This window comes from Dreissena polymorpha, chromosome 15 (genome assembly GCF_020536995.1).
Source record: "Dreissena polymorpha isolate Duluth1 chromosome 15, UMN_Dpol_1.0, whole genome shotgun sequence".
NCBI lineage: Eukaryota > Metazoa > Mollusca > Bivalvia > Myida > Dreissenidae > Dreissena > Dreissena polymorpha.
In genome coordinates this window covers 25,503,788-25,529,886 of record NC_068369.1, presented here as the reverse complement: position 1 = coordinate 25,529,886, position 26,099 = coordinate 25,503,788, and the positions used below count along the sequence as shown (strand labels likewise).

The following is a 26,099-nucleotide window of genomic DNA, read 5'->3' as shown; positions in this document are numbered from 1 at the left end:
CCTGTAAATCATTGGTTATCTAGCAGTACTTTCAAGCACAGACAAGTAGCACATTGAACTTAAATTTTGTTTGGTAATGTTAACAATTTGTTGCAGGGTACATGGTTATGTTCGCTTATTTCATCCCTATGTTAGAATCTGCACTTAATCATTCAAAAAAAGAACACATACGAGTTGCTCACTCACTTAAACACGTTTCAAATATTTTTTGACCACATACTATATATGCGCTAGACAATAGATTAAAATGCACCACTGACTGAAGTGCGTTTAGAGATGTTCACTTATGTAAACAGTCGTGTTTGGACTGCAATCGTGCACTTCTTTTGAAATTTTCCAATATTTGGGATTAACATGTATTCTACATTAGCTGGCATTACACGTTATATATTTATCAAACAAACAATACCGTAGTTTTGAAATGTTGCGTTATAAAATAGGAAAATATGCAAAATTTCTTTTGAACGAGTTATATCGTCAGTGTAGATTATAAGTTACACAAAATACTATCTTACGACCACGAATTTTCCCATTTTAGTTATCCAATACTGTACTCAAGATTTTCGCCACGGAAACATTTGCATTCCACGTAACAACGCAAGAATAACACATACTCTATAATGGAAACATAATACATGTTATATAATTATCTGCGTGACAGGTTCAATCTTCGCGTATAAAAGGAGTCCGCATGAAGCAAATATCTATTACTTTCGTGATCCCGCATTCAAATAAGCAAACAAAACAGACGGACTATTTTAGAATGAATATAAGTCATGTAGTCCAGACAGAATGAGATGAATACTCGATAGATACCAATAGAATATTCTATACTTTAGACGACTAAAGTAGTTCTTTAAACGTACGTTTAATCTTCTGAAGAGTTCGTCATTTTATTTTCATTTCCGTTCTCACCATGGATACGTGATAGCCCTTCCATGAGAACCAGTTCAGCCCCATGCCGTAAGTGGTGTTATTATAGACGCCGTTGAGATTGGACGAATGGCAGGTGTCGTACCACCAACCTCCGCGGTACAGGGCCGGACATCCGGCCGTGGAATCCATGTCCTTGGTGGAGAACACGTAACCGTTGTGACGAAGACCACCTAAACTATCTCCAGCCGTGCCGCTGTAACCGGAAATGTGAAGTCGATACCTAGACTGGAAGTTTTCGATTTTAAACGAGCTATATCGAGCGTAAGCCGTCTGTCCATCAGGCGCCGTAAGATCTATTCTAAGTGAGTAGTTTCTGGTACTTGTCAGCGCCCAGATGTTCTCATTTCCGAGCCAGAAGTTTTGCGGATCTCCAAAGCCGCTCTGGTACTCTGACCAGGTCTTGTAGAAGTCTGTGTCTGACACTCGCCTCTGTAGGACCGTCCAGCCCCCGCCATCCGTGGCCATGTCGCACACAACCTGTCAAACAGATTTTGTTTTAATAAGACAATAAGAATCATGAAAAACAAACTAATAACATATGCCAGTTGTTATGCCGATAAACTTGAATTTTGCGTTTAATAATTTGTATATGTTATTAGATACAAGTTATAGTAAACATACATTTATTTTAACAATTTCGCAAGAAATTTAAAGACTGTTTCTTTAAAAATTAAAGTGTACAGCAACCTGTTACTCACCTGTGAAGCCTTAATTGCCATAGGATAGATTGTGTAGACCCCAGTCGTCCGATCACCGTTGTGGTACACTTCCCTGCAGTCTCTTGGCGTGGCACTCAAGTTCCGTTGCTCTGCGCATGCGTTACACCTGCGATTGTACTCTTCCGAAAGAAACGGACTGACACCTGCAAGCGTCTGTGCCAGCTGATCCGAGCGGAGAAGATGCTTCCAACCGGTAGTGCAATTTCTACTTCCGTTACATCCTTTCACTACGGATAAAGACCTGTGACATTGTTCTGCGTGAACAATAACAACCAAGAACAAAGCAACATAGCGAAATATGTCTACATTTTTAGCCGTATACATTATTAACTAATGTGTCTGTGAGCTGATTTCCCAATAAGATTTTATAAATTTGACCAGATATCGGAAATAACGTGAGCACTTGGTGTCGCTGCATACTTCGCTTACTCGCGATGCTGCAATAAATCTAAGTAAAGCCGGAAGAGCATGTAAGCACAGACATGCTGATAAAGATGCCATTCATAATTTATGCCTTTGCCGTCTTTGGTGTATTAGATTTAGTAAACAGCTAGTCGGTTGTATATACTCTATCATAAAGCATAGGTGACAACAGGATTTCGGCTTGCATGCGTCGATATTTTTGTAGAAATGTGTGTCGATCTTCAGGTGCTTTCGATTGCAATGTTACCGCAACAAACTGAGACATACGCGAATGTATAAAAAGCAATCTTGGGGGGTAACGTGCGATGAACCTACGGCCATTCATCGTTTCTTTCTTGGAACATCGCATGCAATAAGCATTTACGGCCTTACCGCTTCTTTTCAATGTACGCAAATGAACGCAACGGCACATCAATAAAAAGTATAATATCTCACATTTACTGCAAGGCGCAATGTAATTGATATACTAGTAAATAACCATTATTGGTCACAAAACACTAAGAGCTGATTTCAAAATATTTTATATCCTCTCTAGTTAAACTTATTTATCATTTTTAATTATGTTGTGTTGCTACGCCAGAGGCCCTTGAACGCTATCTTGCAGCTTCTTTGAGGTGTTCAGCGTTTGATCTTTATTTTCGTTCTTGTCATAGATAGATTTAAATCATGTTGACCAGATCATTCTTGTGTTCGTTTTGCTACTTTAGAGACCGTTAAGATTCGAGTCATGCCAGCTACTGCACCACAATGCTCCGAGATATAGGCGTGGACATCCGGCGCTGGAAGCATCCAAATCCTTTTTTGAGAATACATGACCGGCACCCCTTAAACATGCCGCTCTTACTCGGATAAAGGCGAAACTGCGAGTTTTTGATTCGAAGTAGCGATATTTAGAGCAAGCCTTTTGTCCATCAGGCGCCGTAAGATCTTTTATAAGTGCGAAGTTTCCTGTACTTGTCAGCACCCAGATGTTCTCATTTCCGAGCCAGAAGTTCTGCGGATCTCCAAAGCCGCTCTAATACTCTGACCAGGTCTTGAAGAAGTCCGTGTCGGACACTCGCCTCTGATGGACCGCCCAGCCCCCGCCGTCCGTGGCCATGTCGCCCAGTACATAGTGCGCACGATGTTTTTATAGAAGAAACCGATGAAACGATACAGCACATGCAACCAGTCTTGGAATGACATGTATTTTAAATTGATTTTCATTGAATCAATTCATCACTTCTTGAACTATTTTGTAAGAGGTTTTAGTGCTTTAATCGATATCATAATTGATTTAAAATAAAAGTATAAAATAATGTTTTAACATTAACAGAGATGTTCGCCAATGGATGAATTATGTAAACCCCAGATTTTCGATCCCCGTTTTCGAATACTAACTTGCAGTTTGTGGCGTCTCTCTTAACTTACGATGTTTTAAACATGAACAGAGATGTTCGCCAATGGATGGATGGTGTAAACCCCAGTTTTTCGACCCCTCGTTTTCGAAAACTGACTTGCAGTTTGTGGCGTCTCTCATTAGTTCCGATGTTCTGCGCAGGCGACACAACTACGACTGTACTGTGCTATTAAGAGTTCGGATTTGTGATAAAAATACAAGTGTCCGAAAATAAGTTATAAATAAATAAAGAAAACCTGTGTCCAAAAAACTGGAGTCTCAAAAAACGCAGACTGCAGAGGTTAGTTTCGTGAATCTTTTTATTGGTAATAAACATACTATCTTACATTTTAAAGTTAAACGGGCACTGTATTTTACAGATAAATGATTGGATGATTTTTAATATGAACACAGAAAATTCGTTGAATTAAGTACGCTGTCTTAAGAATCTGACTAACTTCATAACTCAGTGGCCAGGATGGAAATGGAGAAATAAAGAGGATTTGTCTAATTTAACACTGTGTCTGCCCATCTGCATATGGTGTTCATTTGATTAATGATAACCATTAATACTTTTCAAACGCACATAGATGAGATAATCCTGGGTACGATTCCTTGGAGACATTTGTCTCCGAACTTCAACCATGGTTGATTTAACTATGGGTTCACATTTTAAACAACTTGATTTCGTCGTTGAATTGATTATTGCTGCCTTATTATACTTGAATTCATTATTGACAATCAAGGCATCCACTGTATACTGAATCATATTATGCATAGTTAACATTCTAGGAATTGACAAACAAAAATTGTGTAAATATTTTGTTTTTTATTCAATAAACCACATACATAAATAACAAGGCTTTGACAGTATCGCATGCAATACAGGAGTCCCCTATTGTCGGGCGAAAATATACAAAAATACACATGTATGGTACCTTCACATTGCACATTTTCTGCACATTTTATCGTTTTGTAAGGAAATCCAAATTCCATTCAGCACAGCAATATCACGATTAGTTTTCAACATTCACCACACTTTAGAAAAAAGGCAGTGCATATTACCATCACATTATTGTTAATGTGTATACCCAGTTTCATGATTATATCTTATGTATGTACATTTTTGAGTTTTTACAATTGATAGTCTTGTTATATTTTTAGAAACAGCAAACTGACCTTTAACCTTGTTGAAAAGGGAGGGCCATGGGTCATATGGCGCTCACCTGAGACCAAAAGAAACTAAACTATTTTGAAAAGGTGGAGCTAAGAATAATTACGAAACTTAAACAATAAATTTCTAGGCACATTGTCATTTTCAAACTCTGCTGAGATTTCATTTGAAGAAATGTTTTGACCAATTTTCAAGAAGAATTGACTTCTAAAATGTTACCACGCTTTTTAAATATTTGACCTAGTTTTTGGCCTAATATGACCAAATTTCAAAAACAGCTGATTTTGTATTGAAACAAATGGTCTGACCAAGTTTTATGAAGATTGGACAATAAATGTGACCAATAGAGCGTTAACAAGGTTTCACAATAGCCATATTAGAAAAATCCCCCCCCCCCCCCCCCCCCCCCCGCGACTGTTTTTGGACGAACAACAACCGTTTGCGAACTCCATCTGGCTATAATTAGAACAAATGTTCTGACCACGTTTCATGAAGATTTGCCAAAAAATGTGACTTAAAGACTGTTTTAAAACAAGGTTTCACTAGAGACAAAGAAGCAAAACTGCCATTGAACAGGAAACATGTTCGAAGTCAACCGAGACACCATAAGAACAAATGTTCTGACCAAGTTTTGTGAAGATTCGACAATAAATGAGTCTTCTAGAGTGTAAAGAAGCTTTTTCTTGAATTTGACCTTATGATTAAGTTTTTGACCTCAGTTTCAGACTCTTCCAAGATATCATTGGGACAAATGTTCTGACCAAGTTTCATAAAGTTTTGACAATAAATGTGGTCTCTAGAGTGTTCAATAGGTAAATATTGACAACGCAAATGTATAAAAGGCAAACACAAAAGCTAACCATGAGCACATTGCGTTCAGTTGAGCTAAAAAGGTGCGTGCATAAGTTTGACATTGCCCTTTATAAGGATGAATTTATCCAAGTATATTAATTATTTTTCAAAAAATGCATGAACAATTTTGCCGCAGGATGGACCCTTTAATTTAATATAGTTTAAAGTCTTGTTCTATTTTTAGTAACTGGAACATTACCTTTTACCTGTAGGTAAAAAAAAACAATGATAGACAGTGCATTACTACAACTATGAAATTAAGTTGTAGTAATGCACTGTCTATCATTGTTTGTTTTTTTTGGTAATTCACACATCAAAAATAACAGATCAAATGACAATTAACAAATACAGAATAATTTTGTCCGGCAGTACTTATTGTTTTAAGAGTCGCATTCTGGCAAAACTAGTCTTAATGCGAAACAAATGTGCCCCAGTTTACCCTTTGCAGTTGCCACAGGCTCACTAAAAACTAATTTTCAACCCTGTTAAGTCTGCAAGGACTGCACATGCCAATCTGGGAGGACACTCAATGCATATGCCTTAAGCTAAGTTTTTCCAGAATGCTGCTAAACTGACTACACAATATTTCATCAGACTGGACATTTATGAAGAAGCCAGTCCCAGAGCACTTTCACATTTCTTCAGCTTTTCCTTCACTACCCCAATAAGCGATCTGCAACAATAAACATAAATGTGGCATAAAATGTTGTTCTATTTTAAGAAGCTTAGACATGGTAAAAAATGTCCTTAATCATAAGTGATAAAACTAGAGCTTTGTCACAAACATGATGTATACACCCTCATGCTGCATTGACACAGAATATTTTGCATGCTGTCTTCACAAAACAAGAGAAGCTAATTTATGGCGATTTTTTAAGAATCTAAAGATAAATGACATAGTTATGGTCCGGACAAACTTTCGGTTTAAAACGCACTAAGTGACCCCGTGACCCAGCATGACCCATATTCAAACTTAACCTAGATATCATCTAGATACAACTGCTGACCAAGTTTGGTGAAGATCGGATGAAAATTTTGGGACAGACCGACAGACAAAGTAACTCCTATATAGCCCCCATTATATTTGGGTTAATTGTGTCACAAAATTACATCACCAGGTCAAATCTTATGCACAACAAGAGCTGTGTTTTTGAAACACAATGACCCCTACTGCGCCGCTTTGAAGCCATATATTTGATCTTGAAGGAAGGACCTTTCACTACTCAAAATGTGCAGCTCCATGAGATACACATGCATGCCAAATATCAAGTTGCTATCTTCAATATTGCAAAAGTTATGTCCAAGATTAAAGTTTGTGACACATGCAATGACAGACAGACAATGACAGACAGACAGGCCAAAAACAATATGCCCCCGATCATTCGATCCGGTGCATAAAAAACAAATTATAACTCTAGAGGCAACAGTTTTGCCGCAATCTTAATCAAACATGGTATGAATGTTTATCTTGACAAAAAATCAAGGCCTAGTTTGAACCTGGGTCAAGTGCGGTAGAAAAAACTATGTCACTAGGTAATTTTTGTGCAATTGTACCTTGAACTCAAATGAGAACTTAAGCGCCATCATGGCTCTTTAGTTTGATCAATTTGTCTGCCAGAAAATTAAGTCGATCCAAAAACAGAAGAGAAAGATAATTTAGATTTCATTATAAAAACAGTTTTACTGTTCAGAAGGAAATGCACAAGCAAATCTAAGTTTAAAATAGGTATGGGAACACATGAGTGTTCACAAGTGTAAGGCTTAAATGTCCTACATATTCCAGTTCTCCAGCTTGTTAATCAATCAACATTGGTAAACAAAAGAGAGATCTAACTAAGATTTTAAAACATTCAAAAATTGATACTTTTGCAAAACAATAGTTATAATAATGAAACAAGAGGGCCATGATGGCCCTGAATCGCTCACCAACTAACCTTGCTACATCAACTTAAATTCTATCAGACCCATATACAATCCCAAGCCAGATTTCATTAATCAATACATTCTGACAAAATTTTATTAAGACATGATGAAAACTGTGACCTCTTTCATCTACACAAGGTTTTACTAGAATTAGCCCGGTGACGTAATTTTTGACCCCAGATGACCCATATACGATCCAAAATCAGATATTATTAAGATAAACATTCACACCAAATTTCATAAACATCTGATGAAAACTGTGACCTCTATTGTCTACACAAGGTTTTTCTATTATTTGACCTAGTGACCTAGACTTTGACCCCAGATGACCTACATACAACCCAACCCAGATTTCATCAAGATAAACATTTTGACAAAATTTCATAAAGATTGGATGAAAACTGTGACCTCTACTGTCTACACAAACAAATTGTTGACGGACACACGCACACACAACGGACATCACACGGTCACATAAGCTCAACATGTCACTTCGTGACAGGTGAGCTAAAAATAGCAGTGCTCTGCAAAAGTCAGGCTTAATGCATGTGCATAGAGTCTTAGAGTTTCCTCCAAGATAAGGGCTATATTTTCGTTTAGAAGAGAATTCTTACATAAACATTTATTTATAAAATAGGAAAAGTGTTGTCCCTGATAAGTCAGTGCGGACTGGTAGGATTATCTGGGAGGACACTTTATTCACATGCATTAAGCATCGTTTTCCCAAAGCCTACTCAATTATTTCTAATTACTTAATATCCTCCGTCTCTTCCTCCGACATTTCAGCCAGCAGTCTGGGCATCTGCCTGTCTATATGATCTAAGATTCCCCTCAGGCCAGCTGAATCAATCTTTCCTGAAAAATTAGATGTCAGAGCATCACTCTGAGAAAGCAACAAGCAAATTCGTTGAATTGATATCCCCCGCCAATATGCTTCTGGACACAAAAGTGTTATATTTGACACTCAAAAAAGCATTTTTTCAAGATACAAATGGCCATAACTCCGTTATTAACAGATGGTGTACAATGCCATTTGGCGTGCATCATTCTCTTATCCATATATATACACATACCAATTTTCAATGAAATCCGCCAAAGCACTTCCAAGACATGGCTCTGGACAGACGGAAAGATGGACGGACAATGCCAAAACAAAATCTCTCCGCCCATGGCGGGGGATAACAAGCTACCATGCATATCTTTATGCATCAGCTCTGAGAAATGTGACTTCTTTCATTACTGGAGCCTCAGCCTGGGAAAACTGGGCTTAATGCACGAGCGTAGTGTCAACCCAGGTTAGACTGTCCACACAGGCTTATCAGCGATGCCACTCTCTGCCTTGACTTGATATTTGTCTAACTGAGACTTTCATAAAATGAAAATTCCCTAAAAGGGCACGGCAGACGCAGAGGCTAATCTGGGACAACATTTTACCCACATGCATTAAGGCCTGTTTTCCCTCGGCGAGGCTCGCATAAAGGTGTATTTTACTGGTAATGAAAGCTTCAACTTACATAGAATCCTGCTTTTTGATGCAAGCAAACGGCAAATAAAAATATTCAACATTTATGAACACAGTTCCTGTGACAACATTTGAACTGTTAATACAGGCTTTGTCAATTAACCCGCAGATGTTTATGCTGGCTATTTGATTCCTATTGTTCAAGATCTACTGAAAACTATGATAATATATATCTTCATGAGCTTTTGTAATTTTTGTAGTACATACTTTCATGCGCTACAGCCAAAACTAGATGAAGAATGGCATCAGTTTTGTACATGTCTGTTACTATTCCCGTGTCACAAATTGCTTTCAACTCTTGTGTGAATTCCCTGAAAAATGTATCGGTATGTAAATATAGTTCAAAATTGTTGAATTTATTGTACATACGTACAAACATATTCACAAATCTGTAAAAAAAAATACAAAAGTTATTTTAATGTTTATGTTTGTTATATTGTCGTTGCTTTAAATTAACTTTTTACTGATAGATCAGGGTATTGTTTAAGCATTAAAGTAAACTATTGGTTGGGTTTTGGCAGTGTTAACACAAATTAAATTTGTAATTTGTCTCAGGTACGGTCAATGTTTTTTGGGTTGTGAAAATCAGTGATCCACGAATTACCAATTCAAGGATTTTTCCAGCATTCAACAAGAGTGCCAAACTGTCACAAGATACGCCCGTTCGGAGGTTTTGGACACCATGCTTAATGCTTGAAATGCACTAAGTGACCTCGAGACCTAGTTATTGACCCGGCATGACCCATATTTGAACTTGACCTAGATATCATTTAGATGTAACATCTGACTAAATTTGGTGAAGATCAAATGAAAACTACTTCAATTAGAGAGCGGGCACCATGCTAAATGCTTGAAATTCATTATGTGTCCGATCGTGACCTCGTTTTTGACCCGGCATGACCCATATTCGAATTTGATCTACATATCATCTAGACTCAACTTCTGACCAAATTAGGTGATGATCAGATGCAAACTACTTCAATTCGAGAGCGGACACCATGCTAAATGCTTGAAATGCACTAAGTAACCTTGTGACCTAGTTTTTGACCCGGCATGACCCATATTCGAACTTGACCTAGATATCAACTAGATGCAACTACTGACCAAGTTTGGTGAAGATCGGATGAATACAATTTGAATTAGAGTCCGGACAAAGTGGCGCCGTTGAAAATGCACTAATTGACCCTATGACCTAGTTTTTGACCCGGCATGACCCATATTCGAACTTGGCCTATATATCAACTAGATGCAACTGCTGACCAAGTTTGGTGAAGATCGGATGAATACAATTTGAAATAGAGTCCGGACAAAGTGGCCCCTTTGAAAATGCACTTATTGACCCTATGACCTAGTTTTTGACCCGGCATGACCCATATTCGAACTTGGCCTAGATATCAACTAGATGCAACTGCTGACCAAGTTTGGTGAAGATCGGATGAATACAATTTGAATTAGAGTCCGGACAAAGTGGCGCCGTTGAAAATGCACTAATTGACCCTATGACCTAGTTTTTGACCCGGCATGACCCATATTCGAACTTGGCCTATATATCAACTAGATGCAACTGCTGACCAAGTTTGGTGAAGATCGGATGAATACAATTTGAATTAGAGTCCGGACAAAGTGGCCCCTTTGAAAATGCACTAATTGACCCTATGACCTAGTTTTTGACCCGGCATGACCCATATTCGAACTTGGCCTAGATATCAACTAGATGCAACTGCTGACCAAGTTTGGTGAAGATCGGATGAATACAATTTGAATTAGAGTCCGGACAAAGTGATGCCTTCCGCCCGCCGCCAAGGGGTTTCACATAATACGTCCCGTATTTTATACGGGCGTATAAAAATCATCCATGACAGAAATCTTTTATTTAGGCTGTAAATACATATTTATATTAACAAGTACATGTTAAAAGTCCAAGGTTCGAAGTACACCGTGTACTCACTGTAAGAGGTGCAGTTTCCTGGCCAGGATGTCCAGGAGCCAGGCTGATATCGGGGGCAGAGTGGCGAGAGTGGCCTCCTCCTCCAGGTCATTCTGTGGGCAAAAATTGAGCCTTGTTTTGGTAAAACTGGGCTTAACTAGAGCTTTGTCACAGACGTGACGTATACCCCCACATGCTGCATTGACACAGACTATTTTGCATGCTGTCTTCACAAAACAAAAGAATCTAAATGGTGATTTTTAAGAATTATTATGCCATTATTATTTATGGCCATTTTGACCTTTGAACTCTTGAATTCTTTCGCATGACACGCTGTCCAATGACTGTGAACAAAATTAATGTACAGAGTCATTTTAAAATCTCACAATGAATGACATAGTTATGGCCCGGACAAGCTCATTTATGGCCATTTTTCACTTTTGAACTCCAAGTGCGACCTTGACCTTGAAGATATCGACATAATTCTTTCTCATGACACATTGTCCAATGATTGTGAACAAATGTACCAAGTAATTTTAAAATCCCACAATGAATGACACAGTTATGGCTCGGGAAAGATCATTTACGGCTATTTTTGACCTTTGAACTCACAGTGTGACCTTGACCTTGGAGATATCGACAAAATTCTTTTGCCCGACACACCGTCCAATGATGGTGAACAAATTTGCCAAATGATTTTTAAATCTCACAATAAATGATAAAGTTATGGCCCGGACATGCATTTGACCTTTGAACTCCAAGTGTGACCTTGACCATTGAGATGTTGACCAATATTTTTTACACGACACACCGTCCCATGATGGTGAACAAATGTACCAAGTTATTTTTAAATCTAACGATTAATGACATAGTTATGGTTCGGACAAACTTTCAGTTTAAAACACACTAAGCGACCCCGTGACCTAGTTTTTGACACAGCATGACCCATATTAAAACTTGATATTATACATCATCTAGATACAACTTGTGACCCAGTTTGGTGAAGATCGGATGAAATTTCGGGACAGACCGACAAAGTGACTCCTATATAGCCCCCATTACCAATGGTAATGGGGGTATAATGAATATGCATCATCTTGATTAGCCTGTGCATCTGGGCTTAAAAAATATACGCAAAGCATCATCCAGATTAGCCTGTGCGGTCAACATAGGTTAATATAGGACTGCAATGTTCACCTATACTGGATTTATGTCTAGAAGTGAGTTCCTTTAAATGAAAAATCCATGTAAGGGAACAGTGTCATTCCTGAATAGCCTGAGCCAACTGCACAGGCTTATCTTGGATGACATGTTACTTATTAAGCCTAGTTTTCTCAGAAGGCAGCGCAATCAGTACATAAAATCAACAACAAACTCAGTGCTTCTAAAAATGTGATTTTGGTAATACACTATCTCCATTTTTGGCTTCACCAAAACTTAACTTTTAAATAGATCCTGTAATGTTACGTCATTTTTTTTGCACACATTTCTGGGACGTCACTTTACGCAAATGCATTTAGCCCAGTTTTCCCAGAATGAAAATCATGTATTGAAATGCAATTTGAACCTGTTTACTGGAGTGGTCCATTTCCGCAAACACAGCGGCCAGGATGGTGGACATCACTTCATGCGCAACCGTCTCATCCAATGAGACTCTAGAGTAAACTGTCTTGAGAAGTTCACTCATGTGCTCCTTGACACTTGATAGCACCTGAAACAGCATCCATAAATATATTGAAAATGTCCCAAAGATTTCAGAAGCTGTAAGGCCTTTGTCCGACATTTGCTTTGCCAAATCACCAATTTGTTTATTCAGTTCAGTCCTTCTGGCAGAAATACTGTTTTGAGTTAGTAAAAATGACACAAAAGAAACGGTTACCGACAGAAGAAAGGACAGACTATGAAAATCTACTAAAATAGCTTTTAAAGTGGAGTCATCAAAAGTAACAAATTCCCACGCAATCAATGACAGGCTTGAGTTCTTAAGTTGCATATGAATTGAAAACAAGAGCTGTCACCATAGGATGACATATGCCACCTATAAATGCTTTGATATGCTTGTCCATATTCACATGCATACCAAATATGAAGGTTATATCTCAAGGGACATAGAAGTTAAGAGCATTTTTCGAAACCTAAACACACATTTCGAAACCTAAACGCGGACCCTAAGTTCAACTTCAAGGTCACAGGTGTCGAAATTTTTGTGCGTATGGAAAGGCCTTGTCCATATACACATGCATACCAAGTATGAAGGTTATATCTCAAGAAACATGGAAGTTATGAGCATTTTTTGAAACCTAAACGCAAAGTGTGACGGAAAGACAGACGGACGGTCCGATCACTATATGCCCTCCTTAGGGGGCATAAAAACACACAAATTTATCCTCAGCTAAAGTATGTTAAAAGATCCTCCCCCAATTTATTTGTATCTTGCTTGCACAGCATTGAAACTAACTAAGTTTTACCACAATAAATATAAATTCATGTCATCTTATTTCATTCTTAATTTTACTGGCCACATTTTTTTCGACACACTTGACTTGATCCTGAGTTTATTTGTCATCTGCTGCGGGATTAGTCCCAGTAGTTGGGGTAGGCAGCAGGCGGCTATAGCGTCTAAACCCTGATTTCCACGCTCCTCTGTTCTGTGGGTCAGTGTCACCCATGCCACAGGTGTGCACTAGCCTTAATACAGTCAGACCACGATTTTCTTGGTCTCCCTCTACCTCTAGCACCAGGAATGGCCATCTTTGAGATTGAATTGATGCAAGAGGTGGCACGCTCGACATGCCCATACCACCTCAGGCGTCTGGCTCTCAATGATGCAGTGACTTCTGGTAACCCTAGTTTGCCATACAGCATGTCAGTGTGGACTCTGTCATCAGGTTTGATGCCGCAAATCCAGCGTGCCATTGCTCTGTCGTTTCTACGAAGTCGTTGTAGATCAGAAGTGGATGGTGCCCACGCTTCACTACCATGTAACATGGCAGAACGGACACAAGCATTGAACACGTTGCCACGGATTTATAGGGAAACATGCTTCGACGTCAGTATTGGTAGGAGCTTCTTAAACTTTACCCAGGCAATGCAGCATCGGGTGATGATGGCAAGTTCGCAGCCTCCCCCAGCACATAGCGTGTCACCCAGATAGCAGAAGCTGGCCTCAACATCAAGCTGTGAGCCATCAATGACCACCTGGGTAACAGGTCTTCCATCAATTGGGCGTGCCTGGTCCATGCATCTCGGGCAAACGTAGTCCGGGTTGCTGGTGATTCTTCCCTTGATGCCACTGCACTTTTTGTGCACCCACAGTTTGCACTGGGTACACTCAATCGAGTTCACTCCCACTCCACTCCTACATACCGCACAGGGATATGCTCCCGCATCGCGCAGAAGATTCAGTCCAGGGCCGGTGATCAAGAGCTTTGTCTTCTTCATATTGACCCTCAGCCCCTTGCTTTCCATTCCATCCTTCCAACCTTTCAATCTGGAGAGACACTCCTCCAGTGAGTCCGCGATCACAGCAAGATCATCAGCGTAGAGGAGCTCCCATGGAACCCCGGCGCGAAATTCCCTCGACAGAGCCTCAAGCACTAGGATGAAAAGCAGGTGACTAAGAATAGAACCCTGATTCACCCCTACTTCGACTCCAAATTCCTCGCTATATTGTCCGTTGACACGCACACGGCACCTGGCGCCTGTGTACATACCCTGTATGACACGAACTGCCCATTCCTCAACCCCTAGACTCCTCAGAGCCCACCAGAGGACCTTTCTTGGAACTCTATCAAATGCTTTCTCAAGGTCGACAAAGGCAATATACAGTGGCTTGTTTGCTGCATTGTATTTTTCCTGTTGCTGGTGTATGATGAAGATTGCATCAGTCGTACCTCTACCAGGAACAAAACCAAACTGCATACCATCGATATGGACCATCTCGCGTATGTGGGTGTCAAGTACACGCTCAATCAGTTTCATCGTCTGGTCCGTAAGCTTTAACCCACGGTAATTTCCTCTGTCTAGAGCCTCTCCTTTACCTTTGTAAAGGTTAAGGATGTGGCTCTCCTCCCAGTCCTTGGGGATCACACCATTGCTGAAAACGACCTCAGTCAGCTGTCTCAGCATTTCTTTCCCTCCTCACCAGCTGCTTTCAACATCTCGGCAATCACACCTGACGGTCCAGCGGCTTTGCCGCATTTCATCTTGCAGAGGGCTTTGCGAATTTGTTTTACTAAGACACAAACAAACCATGAATAAATATGAACAAGTTCTCATCTTAAACTGTAAACCCAATTAGGTCGCCATGGCGTAGTAAGGTTGCCTTTGCGTAGTGGATATGGGGTCCGCCTAGCGACCGGGAGGAAATGGGTTCGATCCCCACCCTGGGATCGTTCTTTAGATCTCTTTCAAAGACACCAAGTACTGGTTCTAGTCCAAGGAAATAGACTCCAGAGCATTTGAATTAAGCCTTAGGCTTTCAATTCAATAGAGCTAAAATAAATAGGTTTACACTAAACCCCATTGTGTGTTTATAGAATTCTCTCCATGTTCTAACAAAAGTTTTGATAGTAGTTGTTCACCAAATATTTGTTGTGTTTGATGACATTAATTCTCAAATGGTATATACTGAGCACTTGGCAAGTTTTTATCAGATTATATGCATGCGTCTAAACACCTATTATGTAAAATTTAAGGCAATATGTCTTATTTAATAGACTAATTTATTTGTTTCAGCTTATTATAAGCAAACAGTTTATACATAGCATGACATCTTTTTCAAACATTAATATTAAAGTGTATACTTTAAGTCTATACATGTCAAACTTATGATATCTTAGTCATTGTGAATTCATAGCAACTTTTAGTTAACGAAGTTCAGCAGTATGTTCAAGGGCAAATAACTCAGGCATGTGGGATAAATTCAAAAGTGTCTTGCAGATCTACAATTAGTGGAGATTATCTTTTTGAAGTTTCATTAACTTGCTAGAGAATTGTGGAAATAATTCTCTCCTCACCCTTACAACTTTTTATTTAATTTATGAAGACATCCAATAAACCCCCTTCCTGTGGAATGATAATAGAATTGGAAGGGGCATCATAATGTTAACTCCATATGAGCATGCTCTTAGAAAACAGGGCTTAATGCATGTATGGTGTCATCCCTGACTAGCCTGTGTAGTCAATGAAAACGAAAAAAAATCAAGCCGGAAGTGTCATCTCTGCTCATTCTGTGCGGACTGCACAGGCTAATTTGGGACAACACTTTACACATATGTATTAAGCCCCATTTTTCCAAAGCCTGACTCACTACACATGCCTACCTTCATGCTATCTTTCGGATGATGCTTCACGTATCCAGCAATATTCAGGAAGACCCTTGCCAGGGCGCTTGACAAGGTCTGAGGTGTGATCCACATAGCATCACCCTGGTACCTGGAGAGCTCCACCACCTGGTAAAGGCTCAGCAGCACCACCGACAGCAGGCCCAGATCTGGATCTGATGGGTACACAGCATATTGTTAACGTTAACCTTGTATTGTGTATGTTAACCTTGTATTGTGAATGTTAACCTTGTATTGTGAATGTTAACTTTGTATTGTGAATGCTAATCTTGTATTGTGAAGTTAACCTTGTATTGTGAATGTTAACTTTGTATTGTGAATGTTAATCTTGTATTGTGAAGTTAACCTTGTATTGTGAATGTTAACTTTGTATTGTGAATGTTAATCTTGTATTGTGAAGTTAACCTTGTATTGTGAATGTTAACCTTGTATTATGAATGTTAACCTTTTATTGTTAAGTAAACATTGTTTTGTAAGTAAGCCTTGTATTGTTAAGTTAACACAATTATTTATTTTTTTAGAAAGAAGTGTCTTATAATTATAATATCTCAATTTTATATTACATACATTTTACCAAGTATATACCTTTACTTTATATGATTTTGTTCTCATAGTTAGAATTCTTATAAAGAGTTATATTAAATTAGTTTTTGCCAAATCAGTGGACTTTCCATGTGAAGTGCTTTTTTCTAAAAATGCCCAAGACAGGGCCTGATGTGTCAATATTTGTTGATAAAAAAATCTCAATTTGGTTCATTTTTTCCATAAAAAGTTAAAAAATTCGCCATTTCATCAATTTATAAAATCTAAATTTGACTTGATTCCGTTCCCCCACAATGGTTATGAAAACCCTGCTCTGCTGCTCTGTTTCACATAAATATGGGCCTTGCTCTGGGAAAACTGGGCTTAATGCATGTGCACAAGTGTCATCCAAGGTCAATCAAAGACAAAACTTTTCGCTTTTATGGAATTTTTTGTTAAAGGTAAATCTCTTCTAAATGAAAATCCAGTCTAGGTGAAAAGTGTCATCCCTAAATAGCCTTAACAGGGTAATCTGGGACCACACTTTACTACGCACATGCATAAACCCAGAGCCGGCTAATATAACAAGAAACGGTCGGAGACGGGTGATGCTCCCCAAAGTTGTTTTTTGTCACAATATTACACTATATATTCAGATAAAAGGAAACATCTTGAGGGGCATAACTTTGGAAAAAAAATAATACGATGGATGGTTAAGCAACTTAAAAATTTCAAAGGGCCATAACTCTAAATAAATCATCTAACCAGAACCCACTAATAACATGCGCATCTCCTCAAGGTAGTTAAGCTTCCCATAAAGCTTCATTGTATTCCAGTCAGTAGTTGGGGAGAAATATCCCAGACAAGAATTGCACTATATGTACAGTTTATAGAAAATTTCGAAGGGCCATTACTCTGTGAAAAATCATCCGACCATCACCGGCTGATAATATGCACATCTCCTGTTGGTACTGAAACTTCCCATAAAGTTTCATTGAATTCCCGTAATAAGTTGCTGAGAAATAGCTCGGACAAGACTTGCACTATATGTACAATGGAAAATTTCAAAGGGCCATAACTCTGTGAAAAATCATCATACGAGAACAGGCTGATAGTAAGCACATCTCCTCTTGGTAGTGAAGCTTCCCATAAAGTTTCATTGAATTCCCGTAATAAGTTGCTGAGAAATAGCTCGGACAAGACTTGCACTATATGTACAATGGAAAATTTCAAAGGGCCATAACACTGTGAAAAATCATCATACGAGAACAGGCTGATAGTAAGCACATCTCCTCTTGGTAGTGAAGCTTCCCATAAAGTTTCATTGAATTCCCGTAATAAGTTGCTGAGAAATAGCTCGGACAAGAATTGCACTATATGTACAATGGAAAATTTCAAAGGGCCATAACTCTGTGAAAAATCATCCGACTAGAACTGGCTGATAATATGCACATCTCCTCTTGGTAGTAAAGCTTCCCATAAAGTTTCATTGAATTCCGGTCATTAGTTGCTGAGAAATAGCCCGGACAAGAATTGCACTATATGTACAGTTAATGAAAAATTTCAAAGGGCCATAACTCTGTGAAAAATCATCCAACAAGAACCGGCTGATAATATGCACATCTCTTGGTAGTGAAGCTTCCCATAAAGTTTAATTGAATTCCGGTCATAAATTGCTGAGAAAAAGCCCCGACAAGAATTGCACTATATGTACAGTTAATGGAAAATTTCTAATGGCCATAACTCTGTGAAAAATCATCCGACCAGAACCTGCTGATAATATGCACATCTCCTCTTGGTAGTGAAGCTTCTCATAAAGTTTCATTGAATTCCGGTCATTAGTTGCTGAGAAATAGCCCGAACAAAAATTGTGCACGGACGGACACACGGACGGACGGACAGACGAAGCGGTGACTATATGCTTCCCCCAAATTTTTTTGGGGGAGCATAAAAATGTTAGCTGATTAGCTATAATTTTTATATATAATATACAATTTCTAGCATATACAACCCATGCGAAAGACATCGGACCTCGGACATTTCTGATGAAATTTGCTGAGTTATTATTCCTGAAACTGGCTGACCTTGTGTCAGACAAAAAAACAAATGTAAAACTTTTTTAATTATAACAAAACTAGGAATATGTCAAATATACAGATAGGTTTATATTAATTTTACTTCCATAGATTGTTAAACGATAAAATAAAAACGCTTTTACCAATCAGGCGAACTTGCTATCTCTGCTTGTGACGTAACAAACTCCAAGTGCTATTATTAGAATCAGTCAAATATTGCACCTTGATTCGTGACGTAGGCAACATAACAAGTTTTGATTGGTAAAATTGAATTTTACTGGTTTCAATCCTTGTGATGATAGTTAATCTGCACTGGGAACCACACAACCTTTTTTTTTTTTTGAGGGGGGGGGGGGGGGGGGGGCAGGGCGGGGGTTCGGGGGGGGGGGGGGGGGGGGGGGGGCGGAGGTTCGGGAGGGCCGGGCGCGGCGCCCTTCGATTTAGGCCTAGCTGGAGCACTGTTTAACGATGCAAACAAAATCGCAAAGCTTTCTTTACTTTTGATTGAAAATTTTACCATGTGTGTAAACAAAACAGTTTTAAATTTAGGTGCTTTTTTTATTGTATTAAGAATTGTAAAACATTGTAAACATAATACTGACAGAAATAAACTCTATAAAGGGTATTTTCTATTATTTGGTTAAAGAAGAGCAAGGTCCAGTAAAATCTGGAAAAGTCCGGTACATTTGTAAAGTTATTGGACCTCATGTCCTTTTAAGATTTTTGTGTCTTTTGCATGAGTGATAAATTATAAGCTATTGCTAAGTCTATTGACTGGTGCCCATTTGATCTTACTTACCATTAGCGAGACAGAGAGTGCAGAAATCAATTACAGTCAAACCCAGCTCTGCTCCGACCCCAATCAGGAACATATTGCTCACTATCGTCAGCACATTCTGTCAGATAGAAACAATGGTTCAGTATTATTTTCAACCAATTGTTTCCATACCGTCTTATTATGTTAATAGGGAAAGCGTCAAATCGAAAATTGTTATTCAAATATTTACATTTTCTGTATTCAATAAAATATTCAAAGATTCACACAATTGCTATTGGAAACATTACACTGTCTGGCCAAGAATGCACTTATTATTTTGTATTTCAGTACAAACTATCTAACATCATCGCATATGGATTTGCAACTTGTGTTAATGTACGACTAACGAAGCCAAACTACCAAACCCTTTTGTAAAATGGTTACTCACCGTATGAACAAAATTCCCTGATTTTTCTGCTGGAAAATAAAAATTCCAGGATCATAATCTTACCTATTTCTTGTTTTAGACACCTGCGATAAATAGCAGTTGCAGACAATCACAAAGTACACTAAGCTACATGAACTGGAAAAAGTGAAAGTCTTTTTCCAGGTTTTCCCTGATTTCCAAATTGGCTGGAAACCCTTTTACTACTACCCGTAACCAAGTATCCTCACCTGTACAATGATGTGTGATAGCTGTGCCTGCAGGTTACTACTACCCAGAATCCCTACCTGTACAATGTTGTGTGCTAGCTGTGCCTGCTGGTTACTACTACCCAGTATCCACACCTGTACAATGTTGTGTGCTAGCTGTGCCTGCTGGTTACTACTACCCAGTATCCTCACCTGTACAATGTTGTGTGCTAGCTGTGCCTGCTGGTTACAACTACAAAGTATCCACACCTGTACAATGTTGTGTGCTAGCTGTGCCTGCAGGTTACTTCTACCCAGTATCCTCACCTGTACAATGTTGTGTGCTAACTGTGCCTGCTGGTTACTACTACCCAGTATCCTCACCTGTACAGTGTTGTGTGCTAGCTGTGCCTGCTGGTTACTACTACCCAGTATCCTCACCTGTACAATGTTGTGTGCTAGCTGTGCCTGCTGGTTACTACTACCCAGTATCCCTACCTGTACAATGTTGTGTGCTAGCTGTGCCTGCTGGTTACTACTACCCAGTATCCTCACCTGTACAATGTTGTGTGCTAGCTGTGCCTGCTGGTTACTACTACCCAGTATCCTCACCCGTACAATGTTGTGTGCTAGCTGTGCCTGCTGGTTACTACTACTACCCAGTATCCTCCCCTGTACAATGATGTGTGCTAGCTGTGGCTGTAGGTAACTACTACCCAGTATCCTCACCTGTACAATGATGTGTGCTAGCTGTGCCTGCAGGTTACTACTACCCAGTATCCTCACCTGTACAATGATGTGTGCTAGCTGTGCCTGCTGGTTACTACTACCCAGTATCTTTATCTGTACAATGTTGTGTGCTAGCTGTGCCTGCTGGTTACTACTACCCAGTATCCTCACCTGTACAATGTTGTGTGCTAGCTGTGCCTGCTGGTTACTACTACCAGTATCCTCACCTGTACAATGTTGTGTGCTAGCTGTGCCTGCTGGTTACTACTACCCAGTATCCACACCTGTACAATGTTGTGTGCTAGCTGTGCCTGCAGGTTACTACTACCTAGTATCCTCACCTGTACAATAATGTGTGCTAGCTGTGCCTGCAGGTTACTACTACCCAGTATCCTCACCTGTACAATGTTGTGTGCTAGCTGTGCCTGCTGGTTACTACTACCCAGTATCCTCACCTGTACAATGTTGTGTGCTAGCTGTGCCTGCTGGTTACTACTACCCAGTATTCCTACCTGTACAATAGTGTGTTCTAGCTGTGCCTGCTGGTTACTACTACCCAGTATCCTCACCTGTACAATGTTGTGTGCTAGCTGTGCCTGCTGGTTACTACTACCCAGTATCTCTACCTGTACAATGTTGTGTGCTAGCTGTGCCTGCTGGTTACTACTACCCAGTATCCTCACCTGTACAATGTTGTGTGCTAGCTGTGCCTGCTGGTTACTACTAACCAGAATCCTCAGCTGTACAATGTTGTGTGCTAGCTGTGCCTGCTGGTTACTACTACCCAGTATCCTCACCTGTACAATGTTGTGTGCTAGCTGTGCCTGCTGGTTACTACTACCCAGTATCCCTACCTGTACAATGTTGTGTGCTAGCTGTGCCTGCTGGTTACTACTTCCCAGTATCCTCACCTGTACAATGTTGTGTGCTAGCTGTGCCTGCTGGTTACTACTAACCAGTATCCTCACCTGTACAATGTTGTGTGCTAGCTGTGCCTGCTGGTTACTACTACCCAGTATCCTCACCTGTACAATGTTGTGTGCTAGCTGTGCCTGCTGGTTACTACTACCCAGTATCCCTACCTGTACAATATTCTGTGTTAGCTGTACCTGCTGGTTACTACTACCCAGTATCCTCACTTGTACAATGCTGTGTGCTAGCTGTGCCTGCTGGTTACTACTACCCAGTATCCTCACCTGTACAATGTTGTGTGCTAGCTGTACCTGCTGGTTACTACTACCCAGTATCCTCACCTGTACAATATTGTGTGCTAGCTGTGCCTGCTGGTTACTACTACCCAGTATCCCTACCTGTAAAAATGCTCTGAGCTAGCTGTGGCTGCTGGTTACTACTACTACCCAGTATCCTCACCTGTACAATGTTGTGTGCTAGCTGTGCCTGCTGGTTACTACTACTCAGTATCCTCAACTGGACTATGATGTGTGCTAGCTGTGCCTGCTGGTTACTACTACCCAGTATCCTCACCTGTACAATGTTGTGTGCTAGCTGTGCCTGCCGGTTACTACTACCCAGTATCCTCACCTGTACAATGCTGTGTGCTAGCTCTGCCTGCTGGTTACTACTAACCAGTATCCTCACCTGTACAATGCTGTGTGCTAGCTGTGCCTGCTGGTTAATACTACCCAGTATCCTCACCTGTACAATGCTGTGTGCTAGTTGTGCCTGCTGGTTACTACTACCCAGTATCCTCACCTGTACAATGTTGTGTGCTAGCTGTGCCTGCTGGTTACTTCTACTACCCAGTATCCTCACCTGTACAATGTTGTGTACTAGCTGTGCCTGCTGGTTACTACTACTACCCAGTATCCTCACCTGTACAATGTTGTGTGCCTGCTGGTTACTACTACTACCCAGTATCCTCACCTGTACAATGTTGTGTGCTAGCTGTGCCTGCTGGTAACTACTACTACCCAGTATCCTCACCTGTACAATGTAGTGTGCTAGCTGTGCCAGCTGGTTACTACTACCCAGTATCCTCACCTGTACAATGTTGTCTGCTAGCTGTGCCTGCTGGTTACTACTACCCAGTATCCTCACCTGTACAATGTTGTGTGCTAGCTGTGCCTGCTGGTTACTACTACCCAGTATCCTCACCTGTACAATGCTGTGTGCTAGCTGTGCCTGCTGGTTACTACTACCCAGTATCCTCACCTGTACAATGTTGTGTGCTAGCTGTGCCTGCTGGTTACTACTACCCAGTATCCTCACCTGTACAATGTTGTGTGCTAGCTGTGCCTGCTGGTTACTACTACCCAGTATCCCCACCTGAACAATGTTGTGTGCTAGCTGTGCCTGCTGGTTACTACTACCCAGTATCCCTACCTGTACTATGTTGTGTGTCAGCTGTGCCTGCTGGTTACTACTAACCAGTGTTCTCACCTGTACAATACAGTGTGCTAGCTGTGCCTGCTGGTTACTACTAACCAGTGTCCTCACCTGTACAATGCTGTGTGCTAGCTGTGCCTGCTGGTTACTACTACCCAGTATCCTCACCTGTACAATGTTGTGTGCTAGCTGTGCCTGCTGGTTACTACTACCCAGTATCCTCACCTGTACAATGATGTGTGCTAGCTGTGCCTGCTGGTTACTACTACAACCCAGTATCCTCACCTGTACAATGTTGTGTGCTAGCTGTGCCTGCTGGTTACTACTACCCAGTATCCTCACATGTACAATGTTGTGTGCTAGCTGTGCCTGCTGGTTACTACTACCCAGTATCCTCACCTGTACAATGTTGTGTGCTAGCTGTGCCTGCTGGTTACTACTAACCAGTGTCCTCACCTGTACAATGCTGTGTGCTAGCTGTGCCTGCTGGTTACTACTACCCAGTATCCTCACCTGTACAATGCTGTGTGCTAGCTGTGCCTGCTGGTTACTACTACCCAGTATCCTCACCTGTACAATGATGTGTGCTAGCTGTGCCTGCTGGTTACTACTACCCAGTATCCTCACCTGTACAATGATGTGTGCTAGCTGTGCCTGCTGGTTACTACTAACCAGTATCCTCACCTGTACAATGTTGTGTGCTAGCTGTGCCTGCTGGTTACTACTACTACCCAGTATCCTCACCTGTACAATGATGTGTGCTAGCTGTGCCTGCTGGTTACTACTTCCCAGTATCCTCACCTGTACAATGATGTGTGCTAGCTGTGCCTGCTGGTTACTACTACCCAGTATCCTCACCTGTACAATGTTGTGTGCTAGCTGTTCCTGCTGGTTACTTTACTTCTACCCAGTATCCTCACCTGTACAATGATGTGTGCTAGCTGTGCCTGCTGGTTACTACTACCCAGTATCCTCACCTGTACAATGATGTGTGCTAGCTGTGCCTGCTGGTTACTACTACCCAGTATCCTCACCTGTACAATGCTGTGTGCTAGCTGTGCCTGCTGGTTACTACTACCCAGTATCCTCACCTGTACAATGTTGTGTGCTAGCTGTGCCTGCTGGTTACTACTACCCAGTATCCTCACCTGTACAATGTTGTCTGCTAGCTGTGCCTGCTGGTTACTACTATCCAGTATCCTCACCTGTACAATGTTGTGTGCTAGCTGTTCCTGCTGGTTACTACTATCCAGTATCCTCACCTGTACAATGATGTGTGCTAGCTGTGCCTGCTGGTTACTACTACTACCCAGTATCCCTACCTTTACAATATTGTGTGCTAGCTGTGCCTGCTGGTTACTACTACCCAGTATCCTCACCTGTACAATGTTGTGTGCTAGCTGTGCCTGCTGGTTACTACTACCCAGTATCTTTATCTGTACAACGTTGTGTGCTAGCTGTGCCTCCTGGTTACTTCTATCCAGTATCCTCACCTGTACAATGTTGTGTGCTAGCTGTGCCTGCTGGTTACTACTACCCAGTATCCCCACCTGTACAATGTTGTGTGCTAGCTGTGCCTGCTGGTTACTACTACCCAGTATCCTCACCTGTACAATGTTGTGTGCTAGCTGTGCCTGCTGGTTACTTCTACCCAGTATTCTCACCTGTACAATGTTGTGTGCTAGCTGTGCCTGCTGGTTACTACTACCCAGTATCCCCACCTGAACAATGTTGTGTGCTAGCTGTGCCTGCTGGTTACTACTACCCAGTATCCCTACCTGCACTATGTTGTGTGTCAGCTGTGCCTGCTGGTTACTACTAACCAGTGTTCTCACCTGTACAATACTGTGTGCTAGCTGTGCCTGCTGGTTACTACTAACCAGTGTCCTCACCTGTACAATGCTGTGTGCTAGCTGTGCCTGCTGGTTACTACTACCCAGTATCCTCACCTGTACAATGCTGTGTGCTAGCTGTGCCTGCTGGTTACTACTAACCAGTGTCCTCACCTGTACAATGCTGTGTGCTAGCTGTACCTGCTGGTTACTACTAACCAGTATCCTCACCTGTACAATACTGTGTGCTAGCTGTGCCTGCTGGTTACTACTACCCAGTATCCTCACCTGTACAATGCTGTGTGCTAGCTGTGCCTGCTGGTTACTACTACCCAGTATCCTCACCTGTACAATGCTGTGTGCTAGCTGAACCTGCTGGTTACTACTACCCAGTATCCTCACCTGTACAATGTTGTGTGCTAACTGTGCCTGGTGGTTACTACTACCCAGTATCCCTACCTGTACAATGCTGTGAGCTAGCTGTGCCTGCTGGTTACTACTACCCAGTATCCTCACCTGTACAATGTTGTGTGCTAGCTGTGCCTGCTGGTTACTACTACCCAGTAAATCTACCTGTACAATGTTGTGTGCTAGCTGTGGCTGCTGGTTACTACTACCCAGTATCCTCACCTGTACAACGTTGTGTGCTAGCTGTGCCTGCTGGTTACTACTACCCAGCATCCTCACCTGTACAATGTTGAGTGCTAGCTGTGCCTGCTGGTTACTACTACCCAGCATCCTCACCTGTACAATGTTGTGTGCTAGCTGTGCCTGCTGGTTACTACTAACCAGGATCCTCACCTGTTCAATGTTGTGTGCTAGCTGTGCCTGCTGGTTACTACTACCCAGTAATCCTACCTGTACAATGTTGTGTGCTAGCTGTGCCTGCTGGTTACTACTACCCAGTATCCTCACCTGTACAATGTTGTGTGCTAGCTAGCTGTGCCTGCTGGTTACTACTACCCAGTATCCCTACCTGTACAATGTTGTGTGCTAGCTGTGCCTG

At 41.0% G+C, this 26,099-nt stretch overlaps 2 protein-coding genes and 1 long non-coding RNA gene across 55 annotated transcripts in view; all 3 read right to left on the bottom strand.

Annotated features, from left to right (window-relative positions):
* Positions 1–602: 602 nt before the first annotated feature.
* Positions 603–2,085, bottom strand: LOC127860340 (techylectin-5A-like). The gene is made up of 2 exons (XM_052398355.1): positions 1,635–2,085; positions 603–1,413 (listed from the first exon to the last, which is right to left on the bottom strand). Exons 1-2 carry the CDS (start codon positions 1,977–1,979, stop codon positions 889–891), a joined length of 870 nt encoding a protein of 289 aa, XP_052254315.1. The 5' UTR covers positions 1,980–2,085; the 3' UTR covers positions 603–888.
* A 2,180-nt stretch (positions 2,086–4,265) lies between these two features.
* LOC127859851 (condensin-2 complex subunit G2-like) overlaps positions 4,266–26,099 on the bottom strand; it is a 104,020-nt gene continuing 82,186 nt past the window's right edge. For all 39 annotated transcript variants that reach the window (XM_052397387.1, XM_052397396.1, XM_052397398.1 and 36 more), the window contains 7 exons: positions 19,596–19,692; positions 16,179–16,354; positions 12,422–12,565; positions 10,876–10,967; positions 9,135–9,238; positions 8,158–8,260; positions 4,266–6,155 (listed from right to left, as the gene is read on the bottom strand). In XM_052397387.1, coding sequence (XP_052253347.1) covers positions 6,086–6,155; positions 8,158–8,260; positions 9,135–9,238; positions 10,876–10,967; positions 12,422–12,565; positions 16,179–16,354; positions 19,596–19,692 — 786 coding nt within the window. In that variant the 3' untranslated portion in view covers positions 4,266–6,085. The remainder of the gene's footprint in view (positions 6,156–8,157; positions 8,261–9,134; positions 9,239–10,875; positions 10,968–12,421; positions 12,566–16,178; positions 16,355–19,595; positions 19,693–26,099) is intronic.
* LOC127859859 (uncharacterized) lies at positions 21,685–25,429 on the bottom strand. 15 transcript variants are annotated; one of them, XR_008039484.1, is made up of 3 exons: positions 25,382–25,429; positions 24,812–24,868; positions 21,685–21,769 (listed from the first exon to the last, which is right to left on the bottom strand). It is a non-coding gene; the product is annotated as an uncharacterized LOC127859859 (long non-coding RNA). The 15 variants fall into 15 exon arrangements; XR_008039482.1 differs by lacking the exon at positions 24,812–24,868 and adding an exon at positions 24,353–24,409; XR_008039481.1 differs by lacking the exon at positions 24,812–24,868 and adding an exon at positions 23,430–23,486.